General features: G+C 37.9%; 1 protein-coding gene across 6 annotated transcripts in view; it reads right to left on the bottom strand.

Moving 5' to 3' along the window:
- The window catches only part of TNS3 (tensin 3), a 231,904-nt gene that overhangs the window by 116,091 nt on the left and 100,389 nt on the right, over positions 1-15,424 (bottom strand). For 4 of the 6 annotated variants that reach the window (XM_082044752.1, XM_082044751.1, XM_082044754.1 and 1 more), the window contains exons 5-6: positions 9,701-9,742; positions 653-705 (exon numbers count right to left, since the gene is read on the bottom strand). In XM_082044752.1, coding sequence (XP_081900878.1) covers positions 653-705; positions 9,701-9,742 — 95 coding nt within the window. The remainder of the gene's footprint in view (positions 1-652; positions 706-9,700; positions 9,743-15,424) is intronic. The other 2 variants (XM_082044753.1, XM_082044756.1) reach the window with 1 other exon arrangement.

The following is a 15,424-nucleotide window of genomic DNA, read 5'->3' as shown; positions in this document are numbered from 1 at the left end:
CTTCAGTTTAATACACAAATGGAGCTAGCCAAACATCAGTTCTTCACATCAAAACTGTAGTGAAAAAAATCTCTGCAACCAATAACACCAAAAAGCAGTAAAATGAATACAAGCAACTTTGACAAGCAGTAGTGCAACAAATTTGGGAGTTAAATAAATAAATAAGGGTACTTATGTCTGCACAAATCTCTTTCTGTAGAATTCTGCAAATGCTTTACAAATTGGTAGATTCACCAGTGATCTGTAAAACATTGCAGATGGATACCACCTTGAAATCTACTCTGAGTAACATTGCAGTCCAAAACCAGTTACCAAACTGCAACAGACATAAATGTAATGAAATTAATCCCACAGGTTAGTCTAAAGACACTGTTTACTCTAACTTCTATTTTTCCAGGTTGAGGGTACAAACAGGTACCTTACCTTGTCCTTCTTAATAGACTAATCAGAAGACTACAGTCATTAAGTTAAAAGTATGCTCAGCAAATACACCCAGTTGTTTTCTCAGATGGGGATTCTAAAAAATGGTCCTTGCATAGCGGGACATGTCTTGCAGAAGTCTGAACTCACAGAAATCATGACTACAAAGAAAACCCAAATCCATCGCAGCATTACATGACACTACTACACAAAATATTAAAGAAATACTTGCCTCGATCCTTTGTCACAACTGAAAGGCAAGTTCTTCGAAGTACTGCTGGAACCCTGGAACAAAGAAAGAAGAGCAGTCAATCCCATACCTTCCTTGCTGCCACTGATGTCAATGTTCCTGTCTTTTTTCATCATTTATTAAGTCCATACTGGGGAAAACTATACCAACAATAGGATAAGAGAGTATCAACACTTTATGTTTTGACTGCAAACAGTTATAGCCAGAATATGGCCAGCTCTTCATACAGACTCACTGCTACCTCTTCCAACTCACTACTGCCAGAGGAGGACTGGTTGTCTTTTGTGCTTTTCTTGGTAATCGTATTAAGATTAGAGAAAACATTCTATGGCATTCTGAGAAGATGGAGCTTGAATTTCTATATAAACCTGCAAAGTAAGTTCTTCTCAAATGATTCTCTTATAACAAAACTGAAAAATATACTCAGTTTATTCCAGTGTCAGAGTCTTGGGACTTGGAAGAGAAGCCTGAGCTGCAATGGTTTTGCTTTACAAGAATTCAGTGTGTGTCTTTTGTAGTTCTATTTGTTCAGTAATAGTAACTATATACTAAAAAGCATCAAATGTTCTCCCTCATGAACCTTAGCAATAGATTTTTTTTCTCACCTAATTTTAGCTTTCTAAGAATGAAGCTCCAGCATGATAGTCACTCAAGCTCTCTGTACGTAATAGAAACAGGGACATCTAGAGGGAGCGGTATCCCTTCCTTCCAGGATAGATTTTCAGAAGACAACAGCTATTACTATACTAACACTAAATAAAAATAAATTACAATATTTACTTAACGTTTAGAAATATGATTTTATACAGATGATCAGAAGTTTAATATCATATCATGCATCAGTAACTCTGTAAGAGAGAGAGTATTCACTTATCTCCTGCCCTGAATTTATACATACTATACAGAAAAATGCACAGAAAAGCTTACTTGAAGGATGTGTAAGAGCTGGAAACCCGATAAACCCTGTCTGCTTTGACTATACACATGACAAATATTCCCAAACAAAATAAATTGTGTTCAAATGCAAGAGGCCTTAGAACTTTCTGAACAGAGACACTGTGTATAAAAATTTGGGAACAGCTAGGACACATACGAGCATGCAAGTGGCACATTTCCTTCCAAAATTTCTGGAAATGAGCTGTTCTGTCAAATTTTAAAGCACATCTGATGGCACAAGGTGCACCTCACCTAAGTGACTGGTCCCAGTTCCACTAGCTCCTGTCTTTACTCATACAACAGAAAATGAGGAAACTTAATGGTATTTTCAGCTTTTTTACTTATTCCTTTCTTAGGATTTTAAAGGCTGTAGACAATACAACATGGGTGCCAAAACAAGTAAATAACGAATAACTGAAACTAAAGACAAAGCTTTTAGCATGTTTTATTCTGTTTTGATAACTATAAAGCAATTAGCAAAATGCACCTCTCCCTTGACTTCCTTGGACTCTGTTGGTTACACAGATGTATCCATTGCTTAGGGAGTACTTCCACCATTTATTTAATACATTTGATGACTAAACCTCCATGTAGCCTAAATAATCTGTCAGTTGTTTTCTTACCAGAGGAAGATGCGAAGTGATAAAATCATTCTCTACTGCACATTGCTGTAGCATGTGAACATATAACCTAGTAGCATGCAGCATATAAGCATGTGATCAATAATGTAATGCAAATCACTAGCAGAAATAAAACCTATTAGTGAGATATGTATTTACTGTATGCGTGCTGTGTCACCTACTGAAATGCACAGTACAATATACCCATTACTGCTGTGTACAAAAATGGATAAACCTCACAACATGCACTATTCAACAGCAAGTACAACTCAAAACTTAAATCACCAGTGTTATCTGAAAATAAATTTTCTTTAAGCACCTACAATACAGTTTAAAACTCTAGCTGATTAGTTGCACATATAAAATGTATCAGTTTAAAAGAACCCTTCTTCTGAAACCTCATCTGGGTATCACATTTCATTGCATAGTCTTGAATACTCTGCAATACTTGCAACACTCTTCAGTCTGTCATTATGGGTACACTTTTATACGAGTTCAGCATAGGTCCCAAAAATCAACAGAACTCTACCATCTTCAAAAGATACTTTGATTCAGACCATGAGACCTCCCACTGCCTATGTATGGTTCACCAAGCTACTAAATTTTACTTAAGCTTTCATAAGGTCAAGATCACCTGTGCATTACATGTTGACTACACTCAACGACTTGTTGGTAAATGGACCAACAATCAAGGACACACCTCTGGTTTCTTCATGTCCATTAGATTACAGTCACTTCCTCCTCTCTTCCATGGCTTAATTATCTTGTAGCTAGGGATGCATTATTTTTTTCATCAGCTTTTCTCTTTACTATTTGTTTTGTTTACTAATTGTCAATGACCACACCACTAACTTCTACCCTCACAGCTAAAATATTTAGCGAACTCCAACACAAATATAATAGATTAAATACTACAGAGGCAAAATTATTACTGAAAAAGCTTTTTAAGCTTTGATGAAACACCATACATGCACACACCCCTACAACATGTTCTCTGACACATGAAGATGCTGTTACACCATTTCTCACAACAGGTAATCTGTAAACATAAGCCATATCTTACAATGGTTCTGACTCAATTCAGGTTTAATAGTCAAATAAAACAAATCTTTAATTTCTGTGACTTCCTCTCTTGCCTCTTCCCTCCGCTTCCCCCCCCATTTCTGTGTAGTTTTAAGGTCACTTCTCTGATAAGAAGGTATTTTTCTTCATTCTGGACCAAGTCACACACACCTACCAGCAGAATATGAGTCTCATCAAGCACAAGACTCAACAGCACAGTGCAGACTATTCACAAAGGCAAACCATCTCCATCCAAGTGAAAAAAAGCCCAGTATTTTCTGTCTTGCTGCACACTGGAAAGATAATGGCAAAGCATTTGGCTAATCTTCCAAGACAGTAAATACCATCTGGCATCTCCCAGGATGGACAATGACACAGAAAATCTTGCATAACTAAATAAGATTTTCATTTCCTGTCAACCCATAGCAGTAGAGAAGATGAAGGCGAATGAAAAATAATGGCTTAAAATGGGGTGTTCAATGACACCTGGCTAAAAATTTAGAGCTGTAACTAGGATAGGGTCAGAGAAACTAGTGCTTAATTTGCTGCCAGCACAACAGACCACCCTGAGATTATTCTTCTTTGAGCTTCTCCCTATGATTCCTGTTCCCCTGAGACTGCCTGGCAATGAGCAGAGTTCTGAAAAAAAGACCTCGCATTTATCTGTTCATTCAGTTTTAAGGAATTTGTATATCTCGGACCAATAAATACCAAACAATAACACATAAAAGTTATTGCTATGCAAACAAGTGCAAAGAGCCTTCTGGTCAGACAAATTTAGCTACAGCTGTATGAAAGCCAGCAGGGGGAAGCAATTGCTTCTCAAAAGACAACTGTCTTCTCCCAGCCACAGAATGTTACTGAGCACACCCATTGCATCCAAGGGACTGCATCACTGCCCTTTTCCTTTGACATAGTCCTTATTGATTTTTTACCATCTTTGGCTTCTGCACCTAGTCCTGGGCACACTGCGGAGTTTGCAATCCCAACTTTCTTAAAAATGCAGTCCTCCAATGAGGCCAACCCAGAGTCCAGTACAGCTTAGGTGTGATACAGAAACAGGCCCATATTTAATTCCACATCATTTTCACCAGGTTAAGACAGTCACTAGAATGTAAGTTTCCCAGCACAGCCTGTTGTCATTTGAAGCATAGGAAGTACACAAGACAGGAATTAATGCACAGTTTATTCAGTCCTGTTTATTTACCCTCCTCTGACACCAAAGAAGATGAACCTGCTTATGGATTACCTGGTCTGCCTCAAACAGCTAGCTTCTGCTGCCCCAGGCAGCAGGCTGCATCTCATACCTTAAAATCTGTCTCCAGTCTCTCTACAGCTTCAAGGCAAAACACGACAACAGGCCATCTCACACAGTATGGCACTGAGACACCTCCTGCACCAGTTCAGACACAGAAGGAATAAGAAATAACCTTTCTGCTAAGCCTGCATCCCCTCGCCTATGACAAAAGGTTGCATCTCAAGGAAAGAAATTAGCACAATCAAGTCAAAAATAATATATGTAAAAAAAAAAAAAAATATCATATTTGTAAGAAAGCCCTGTGTCTCTCATCAAGATGATCATCCTCAAACGTTCCAACTTCTAAATAAGGGAACTTGGGTTACAACCAGTAGGCTTACACCTTTCACAGACTACAGCCCTCTGTAGTACAGCTTCAGTGACCAGAAAGATCACGGAAGGAACAAAGGGTGAAAGGAAATCAGTTTTGTCCCAGATAACTTCATTTGGTTTTTGTCAGTACACTGCTTCACTGATCTTTATATGACAGCTCAGGGGGGTGGGGGCAGAAATTAAAACCCTAGTATGTAAACCACTGGTTTCCAATACCAAAGTAAAACTAGACATATAGGCCACACATGGGCTTAGAAATACCAGGTGAGATAATGACTTACCCCTTCTGAGACTAGAATCAAAGGCAGGCTAAGGACATCAAATGAAAAATCATTCAGTAGCCTTTACCAAGGCACTGTTCCTGGCATTGAACTATAATATAATAATACAATATCTGCTTGAAAGCAATCTCAGCAGAATACAAGAACTACTGGTTGCAAGGACTGCATTGTTTTAAATAGCTAAGACAGCTGACCATGAACTATACACTCCTCTGAGGAACAGCACTGCTGAAGACTCATGGCTCCAGGATCTGACATGCATTTCTCTCCTGTGCTCCTTGAATGGGAGCACTAACAAGTGTAAGGATCAATGAACAGAAACTACAACTACCTGAAATGTAATGAGTAATCTGTGACCTAAAGGTATCAGGTCATATTTAAAAGAATGACATGGATCTACTTTGAATATAAATATTTTGTTTATGCCTATTTTAATGTTGATGTAAGCATCAGAAAACTTGAAAAGACAATCTGTCATAAAATTAAATGCATTTTACACAGCTTTTAATTAGCTAACGAAACTTTTTTCCACATAATTGTTCACTATTCAAACAACCACAAATAAGAATATGAATAAAGAGACTGATCAACAGGAGCCCTGAATGTTTTTTAACCAAATTTGTGATGGTATTTTCATCCCCCAAGCCATGGATAGGAATCTGAAGAAATTCTCTAGCCTATTCTAAGGCGTAATGTAGCAGTTCAGTCTGGGGTTCTGCAGAAAAGGACAATGAACTACACTGATCGCTAAACTGCTCCACCATGATCATTCATACTGACACAGTAGTTGCTTTTAGAAGCTACAGTGAAACACGTTTGGATGTCTTGGATGAGAACCAAAATTTGCATAATCTTTTGGCCTCTTGCTTTCAAATGATCGTTAATGTGGAAAAAGATTCATGCCTTGTGAATACAAATGTTTCTATGTTACTGTGTATCTATTCCTGCAGTAAATATTAAAAAATTACTAAAAAATATTTTTTGGACTTGACTCTGCAGAAGAGATTTATAATTATTACTTCTACAAACAACCATTTATTTGGCCGTACATTTTGTTCTGTATTTTTGTTCTGTATATCATGTTCTGTAAAAATAATGATCTCTTCCCCCATGCAGTATAAAAGCAAGCGTCCAGACAAATGTGCCCCTTCCAAGTAGCAGCGTCTGCCAAAGGTATAAATCCCATCTCGCTGTCCTCCTGCCAAAAACGATCCTGACTCTTAGCTGCTACCAAAGCTGCTCCCGTGATTCTTCCCTCTAACACCTCGGCCAAGACAGGTCAGGCTCCTTTAAAGAAATTAACTGTAGGGTACTAACCCAGCTCGAGTTTGTGGGGCACTTGGATATGGTGTTCTACCTACGAACCTGCCAGGGCAATAAGGAACTAACAGAGGCAGGAAGATCATCTTCTAACTCAGATTCAGAAAAGCAACCTTGCATGAACTGAAAGTTCATGCTAAAGCTGGGTCTTCTATCCATCCCTTTTAAAAAATGAAATTCATAACAGAGAAGGCACGTAGAAAATTTTTGCTACTAAGGGCTCTTTAGGAGAGAATACTGAATGCAAGTAAAGGCCATATTCAAGTGAGAATGGTTTTTTACTTAATATACAATTTTACAGATAAACACATTCATATCTGTAGAAAAATAATATAACTGAAGCCTTAGTTCTACAATGCATCAAGACTAGGACTTCACACAGAGCTTTGTAAGGCAAGCACCTGGCCTTAACCAGCACTGTTTGATGCTGTCTCCTGCACACCTGCCTGGGTGAGTTAGAGTCAAGTCAACACTCAAATGGCCCAGGGAAACATACAAAGTCCATATTTAAGTATTACCATGTTAAGTGTTAGGTAAGGAGTTTACCTGAACTGACTAAAATAATACATGTGCTCCAGCTCTGGTTGTAACATAGTTTCATAATTACTCCAGAGCTATGAAACACCTTCCTAAATTAATTCTATCCACAGACAATGTAATAAAGCACAACAGACACAGCAGAGTAAAAAGGTTTCTGCATTGATTCACATCTACCAGGTTATGAGGCTCTGTAGAAGTCCTGTATAGCATGACTCAATAGTACCTAATGCAAAGTTCCCGTATGAATGTGATCTACTTCTAACTCTGTAAAAAGATAGTGATGTCCACAGTGGAAACAAAAAATGTGGTGGCAGAGGGGAATACTGCAGAAAATCTCCTGAGTTTCTCTCTGACAGAGTTAAGATGTAAGAGATCATAACCAAAGCAGACTTTCATCATAAATTTGGCACCCTACTAAGAGAAAATTATGTCTTTCAGAATCACTTCTGCTAGCCTTTAGTTGAAACAGTAAGTCCCATTTTTTTTGTTTTTAATACATTAATATTAAGAACAAAATAAGATTCCAGTCCATAGGGGAATGAGGAAGCCCTCTAAAGTAAGAAAATGCACTTCTGACTTCTTGAGTAAGAAAGTATTATACATGACTCAGAACTATCCCAAACATTAGAATAAAGGTAAGAAAATTTTGGTTCTGACACTAGGTGAAATTCAAGCCAAACTCTCTTTGTTGATGTTTACACAGCTTTCCTATAAAGCAATAAGGACTGATGATAGAAATATTCCTTTAGCAGTCACATTGCTAGGAAAAAGCAAGAGAGCTTTTCTTTCCTGGACCAGATGTATCATGAGAGAGAAGAAGGGAGAAGAAATCCCAGAGCCAAAAAGGGGTCAGGCAGGTTAAAGCAGTCTCTTCCAATTTAGTTAATAATCAAAAGGAGAACAAGGACAGCACAAATTTATGAGGAACAGAAGGCAGAAAGATGAGGAACGCATTTCCCATTAGCACTATGCAGATGGGGTGTGCACTGCAGTTACACAGGTCACAGAACCAGAGCTGCAAAAGCCTCAGCCGGGCAGTGGCTGCATCCAGCCCTGCTGCCTGCAGACAGCAGCACTTCCTCAGGAATGCCCCAGACTTGCAGCTTTACACTTCCTCTCTTTTCCAAACAGGAATATCTGTTCCTACTACCGTGCTTCAGCTGGGAACTTTCTTCTATTCCCCAATGACCCCTACCCCTCATCCGTGCCACCCTTTGCTCTTGGGGTATACTGGTCCATTGAAAATAACTACCAAAAATTTCAGAAAACTTGCTAATGGTCTAATAACGAGCAATGTGAAATATAATAGCACAAAAGGCACAGCTGAAGAAGCACTGCTTGCCATTAAGGCTGCCTTCAAAATGGCTCTGCATGAGCTATTCCATGTACAGAAAAAAACCCAGAACATATTACCTTTGGTTGGGTAACAAGCAATCAGTACAAACAGAAAATCCTCTGAAGTATTCAGATGTAACACACTGAACCTAAAACCTTCCAGCTAACAACAGAAAATTATCTGCAATTATTTTCCTCACAACATATGACTTTGTTTTGTTTCACATTTGTTACTCTAGGAGCAGCTGTCTAAACCAATTATTCACATGCAGATAACCAAATAAGTTTAATTTATTCTGATTTTTTTATTTTAGTTAATTTGTCTAGTTAAGGAAGAGTGAAGGGAGAAACAACGTTGCCACCGGACCTTTTAGCTGTTTTCAATATCAAATATATTCTAGCAACTTAGAAATAATTATAATTTTACTGGAACAGCGTGTATCACAAAACAAATGTAATGCACACAAAATGACAATGTAAAATAGATTCTCATTTACTGCAATAGAGAGCTGCTCTTGAACTGAACAATAAATTGGTGAAGATCATATGCATTGTGCAAGTCCCTCCATCTACCCCTTTCTAAATCTTAACTTCATCTTCATGGCAATGAATCAAATACCTGCATCACAGTTGGCTACTAACAGAGAGTTAATTATATGCATCTCCCATGATTTATTTAGAAATGGAAGAGACTTGGCATCTCTGATAAAAGGTAACTGTGAAGGACTCCAAAGATTTTTCTTCTTTTTTTGTCTTACTCATTTCACAGAAACTGTGCTAAAAGTATCCTCGTAAGTACTACCAGTATTGAACATTTCTCACCTGCAGAAGTGTCTACAACACTAAAGACTGGGTTCTATCACACTTCAATAAATGTATTTAATACTACTTGTACCAGTAGTACTGCAGCAACAACAATAATAAAGGGTTGGGAAGGGGCATTTAATTTGTTTTGGAATAAATAAAGACTAAAAAAAAAACCAAAAACCACCTCTTGTATTTCTGAACTCCTCTGAAAACAGTCAGCCTACGAAGATTTTAATATTTCTCTTCTCCTCTGCTTGACTTAAAAACAAGGAACACAGAGTTCCTTTCACTGTTCCTGGATAATGTCAGGGGGGAAGAAACCACTAATTATCCTAATCAAAGGCTAATTTCACAGAGTATGGAAACCAAAGTGCATACTTTGAAAATGGCTAGCTTTGTGCATGATTTATGAAGATCTAATAAAAATAAGCAGCCACAAACAGGAAAATAAATCAGACCAAGTAAATGAAAAAGAAATAAATAAAATTGAATTACTTACAGTTCTGATTACATGATTTTTAAGGGCCTCAGAGTTATTAGCCTGCAAAAGGAGAAAAGTTAACAAAACAGACTTTAACTTTCCAGATAGTTTGAGTATATACTAAGAACTCCCCTCCTAACATATACACAAACTGCAAATAAAATAAATTAAGACATACACATACATTCTACAGTATTAATAACTGAACTATCTTCACACAGATAGGGAAAACAAACCAATTTTACATTATGATCCTGTATATTCAGGTCTTGCAAGTGAGCACACAGCTACTGAGAATGCATACTCCAAGTTACAATATAAATGAAGATATATGCTGTTAACCATGTATTGCCTTTTGTGTATTTTCCCAATCTCTCTTGTGTGGGTACTGATAAAGTGAACTGTCTAGGTTCTTCTTTAAGCACTGTTTAAAATATTGGTTCAAGGCCTTGAAACATGCTAAGTTGTACCCGTGGAAGTTTAAAATAAACCTTTTAAAAGAAATGAACCAATCCAGTGCTATGAAAATCTAATATGAGTCACCAGAAGGACAACCTTCCATCAGTACATGCTTTTTTTATAGATGACTACAACCAGCATAAAAGCAAGGTAATGTAATAGGGAAGTACAGTGGTAAACCTGGGCAAAAAAAAACCCTCCAAATGTTTGCTTAAGACTTCAACAAAGTTAAGATTTGGCATTTCCCAAGAGAACACACCCTAGATTAAGGACCTTACTATTTGGAATTATAATGGGAGAATAACAGAAGTATTTCACCTTGAAATACACTCAAACTGAGAAAATCAAGTAACCCTAGAACTAAGTGCTGTAAATTAGCTAAGACTGCACCAAATGTCTGTGTTCCCTGCTCTGCAAGTCTGCTAAGAGTCCATTGTGCACAGAGAAATACCTAATGTTCAACCGCATTTAAATATTGCTTCAAAAGGAAATTTCAAATTATGTGGAAAAATCAACAAGGTTTTGCGCAGAAGATGTTAAAGCTAAATTATAGCAAACTACACTGCTGCTGTAGCAACAGCATTATCATTACAGCTTACACCCCATCTGCATCTTTACCCTGTGGAATGCAAAATCATTCCACAATCTGGAAAATCTATCTTGCATGCACATTTCATACAGAACAGGAATCACTGAAATATATCCGCCACTGAAATACAGACACCTCTGCAACAAAACACTAAAACAGCGGTCTGCAACACTTCTCAAGTGTGTAGGACGAGAAGTGCAAACCACATGCAAAACAAACAATATTTATCTTGGATATATAAGGCATAAACTAAAAAGGGCAGGGAAGGAAGTGCACGATGAAACATGTTTTTCCTCTCCATAATTTTCACTGGCACACTACCACATATGGACTAACAGACAGGTAAGAGAGCAACCGATATTGAACCTTACTTATTTGGAGAGAGCACCTTCAGGAAAAAGGAGGCAAAAAGTCACAGGAAACTGCTTTCTGATTCTTGGTAAACAACCAGACCATCTTAAAATGGTACAGACAATAAAATGAAAAGCTAGTTCTTCCTGTTGAATTGCATTGCTGATCAGAGCTGGATTCTCTTGCAACTTCAAGACTGTGCAGTAACTTACAGCTTGGTAAGTGTAAATAAAAAATAAAGCTAAAGCAGCACATACGCACACAGGAACACAATGTTTGCCTAAACTAAGAATACCAGTCTCTGCCCATGACAGATTATGGGTACTGTAGCATACTTGCTTGGCCACACTGATACACCAACACAACTCCAATGTGCAGACATCAGCAGTGGTACAACTGACAATTTGACTTTACCACCCGCTGTGGGAAAGATGCTTTGAACCAGAGATGCAGCTTTACAACTGCCAACCCTTGTTTTGGTAAGCCACTGAAGCTCAGACAGATTCTAGTTGCAAATCTCAACTGGAAACACAGTTACTGATTTTCAGAGTGTAAATTACAGTAGCAATAGTTTGCTAATTCAATAAGCCCCACAACAATTCACCAGGGCATAGAGCCTGCCACTAACCAGAACCCTTATGATGTGACACTGGCTCACAATTAACCCTTGAGAAAAGGCTTTGCCGTTGTCTTATTTTTTTGTTTAAAAACAACTTAGCCTGTCAGCTATCAAATCTCCACAATGTTAAATGTACAAACCTGTCAGTCAGAAGAACTAACATATAGACTGACCAGTGCTATTAATTCAACCCAGAAACCCTGAATTGATTGAAACTTCAGTTTATCCTCAGTAGATTAAAGATGATATATACGACAAGCACCTCTATCACTATAACCTTAGTTACTACTATTTCACAGTCTTCAGACACTCACTGCTACTTAGCAGAAATAAAGAGATCCATATAGAAAATGGCAACACACACAAAATACAGGGTTTTTTATTCACTTGGGGGTCCTCTGTGTGAAGAGACTTCGTGGGCTCCATAAGCAGAGTGCTTGGGAAAATGTGCCACCTGCTTTGCTCTTCACCAGAAGGTTCATACACAAGCTGAACTCAGCACATAACCCTCCAGAACAACTAAGTAGCCTATTTGTGTTACTGCCTATAAAACAGAGACATAAATGAAGTTTACACCTAATGGCTGCCAGTTCAAAATAATTTTTATCCTTGTATTGCTCAGTTCAGCACTGTATGGGTGTACTCTGAAAGTCTTCTAGGATAACCAGTACATTGAACATGGAATAAGCACCGAGAATATCCTCTTCTGCTCTTTCTTTTTTAATGCTTTGAGTTTGCTCTCCAGCTTGCTGAGCCCCTACTGAAATGTATCATACTCACTCTGCTAGAAGCAAGGGGTCTCTCCACCTTACTACAGAGAGGGAGCACAGAGCGCTAGAAGCAAAGCGCGTGACATAACTATCTCAACTAGCAGGATTACACTGTTCCCTTTTTCTTCTGACTTAAAGGGAAGAATGCTGAAACTGAGTTATGGTGAAAAAAAGCATCTCAGGTAAATATATGTTTTACATAAACGCGTGTATGTATACATATGCATATAAATATATATATACATACACACAGTAAGCAGATGGCCAGCACCTAACCCTTTTCTTTCAAAACTGGTCCACCTAAGGATGTAGAGTCAAGTCTCCAAATGCAACCTGCATGGCTTTAAAATGGTTGTCCCCAAGCCAAATACTGCTACTCCTGCTGCCTATTCATCAACTCTAGAATTAAAATTACAAATAAAACTCTTCAGTGGCTAACTACTGTGGTACACTCATTTGAGATGTGGGAGGACACAACTTCAAGTCTTTGACTGGACACAAATGAAGGGAGGTTGAAAGTATATTCTAATACCCAAACTAAAGATCTTAACCAAGACTACCAACCACATTAAGATGGAAGAGCTGCATCTCTAATTTCAGAACGTTTTTGTGAAAGCTTGATATTACTTCTTGAAACTTCATCATTACTTCCTACACTGGCATGGGGTGACCACTCTAAGACATTGCTTTGTCAGTTATACATCGTCCTGTTTTTAAGTCCTAAGAGATAAAAAGGAAAATAAATGGAAAAGAAGCCACATTGCCCTAAGTCTAGGGAAGAGCCAGGATAAAAAAGTAAAGCAAAACAAAAAATTCTAACTGCAACAGCCAAAGTTACTGATATTACTAATTCCACAGCAAAACTGTTAAAGTCCTCCTAGCCCTACTTCTCTGCTTCTACAGGGACATCAATCCAATTCAAGCCCGCTGTTTTCAGTTCCTGAGTTCCCTTCCACTCCTCTCTTCCAGTGGGAAAACACAATGTCGTAGGCAAAAGCCCTGCTTCTTCACATGGAAAACATAACTGCACATTACAATATCTCATCATACCTCATTTTGAAGGTGTTTTTTCCTAATACTACCTGTAACAAAAACAAACAAACAAACAAAATATAAGTGCTGCTATTCTTCACAGAGAAACTGTGACCTATATTAACACAGTAACTTTCCCAGTGTAAAAGTAGAAATCAGAGACAACAGGACATTAGATGCCTTTCACATCTCATTAGCCCCATCTGCAGCTATTATATTTTGACCCAATACAACATACTGAACACTATGATGACAGTATACTATAGCTGACATGCATTACTTGTGCACCTCGCCAGTCACAGCATTTCAAAAATATCAAACACATAAAAATATTATTGTTTGCACCCTCCCATAAAGCCAGATCAAAGGGTTAGAATTAAAAACCAGTTTCCTATGGAAAAAGGAAAATCATTAAAAAAAAAACCACCTGTCCCACCTCCCTCTCCTTCCATCACAGATTCCTTCCAAGAGCTCCCTAAAAAAGCTTCTCCAAAGGAAAAAAATAAAACAATTAAAGCAAGAGATAAAATGACACTGATACTTCAAAACCAAAAAAGTTATATTCCCGTAGTAATTACAAACAAGGAACACAGATCAGCCTTTACATGACTGCCACAGAAGATGTTCTATGCTCTTCATTCATTCAAGTCACAGTTTCTTCACCTTTTTTAAGGTTTCACTGATCAGCAGGGCTTTCCTGCCCTGAAAGCTTCTAATGTGGATTCCACTTTAAACATATTTAAAAAACAATCAGCTCCAGCTTCCCTCCCTCTCTCCCTTTTCCCCCCAAATGTACCAGGTAGTACTGTGACACTTCTCCAAGAAACAGACTGGAGCTTCAACCTCTCTCCAGCATTTAATAACAGTAAGTGAGAAGTATCAAAATCAAGCTCATACATAACATTTCTGCCATACATACTTTGTTAATTGTATTCACTACGGAATTTTTGAGCCAATGTAAAAAACATTAACCTAAAGCAAATTAAACCAGCATGATTTCTGACACGACAGTGAACTAAAATCAAATAGGATGCTAGGGACTGAAGATTAGTTAAGCAGTGAGCAAAGATGATCCACCATTATATAATAGTCACACAACACATCAGAATTTAACTTACGGAATCACATTTGCTTCACTGTTCTGTTTGAAGAGATGGGCCTATCTGTGCTTATTACAATGAATACTGATTATAAGGAAAGCTGATTTTTAGATTAACACTAAAGGATTTGTCTTTTCCTTTTGAAAGACAGGTGGCAGTCCTCCACAACACTTTTAATACTTACAGTGACAGTTTTGGCTTTGGTTTTGGTTTGTTCGTTTTAATGCTTGGCTGGCAGACACTTTATAGAGATGGGATTGGTACTGTTCTTTCCGTTTTACACATTCCACTGTCAAGAAAGCACTTTCAAAGATTAACTAAAAGCATGTTCACAAGGGACATAAGATCTGTCACTCTCAGGATAAGCTATGAAAGAACAGTAAATTATCCGGAAAAAATCTACCCTAGAAGGTGTATTTCCCTTTTCCAGTGTCAGCTGTCAAGCAGAATCTATGCAAGCTCATTTGATGCTTAGTAAACCAAGCATATATGGAAAGTTTCTCTGTCAACTGAAAATTAATGATATTGAACAGTCCTGAAACATTGGTAATTTCCCTTTAGCTGAAAGACAGATGGGAAGGCAGAAAGAAGCATGCTATACCTTGCAAGAACATCATGCTTCTGGATTTAGCTGCTCTAGTAAATAGGGTCACATTTCTGAAAAGCAGATGCTTCTGCCCTGCAGCAGTTCCACACTCAGTGGAAACGGTAGGAGTCAACCTGAAGAAAATAAACAAGTAGGCAAACCTGTCTCTGCAAACTACTGAAACCTTTCCCTCTTGTTGATCTCTTATTTTTGCAGACTGTTTTTGTTCAAAGAAA

This window comes from Streptopelia decaocto, assembly GCF_964273445.1.
Source record: "Streptopelia decaocto genome assembly, chromosome: 2".
NCBI lineage: Eukaryota > Metazoa > Chordata > Aves > Columbiformes > Columbidae > Streptopelia > Streptopelia decaocto.
This window is presented reverse-complemented; position numbering and strand designations above follow the sequence as displayed.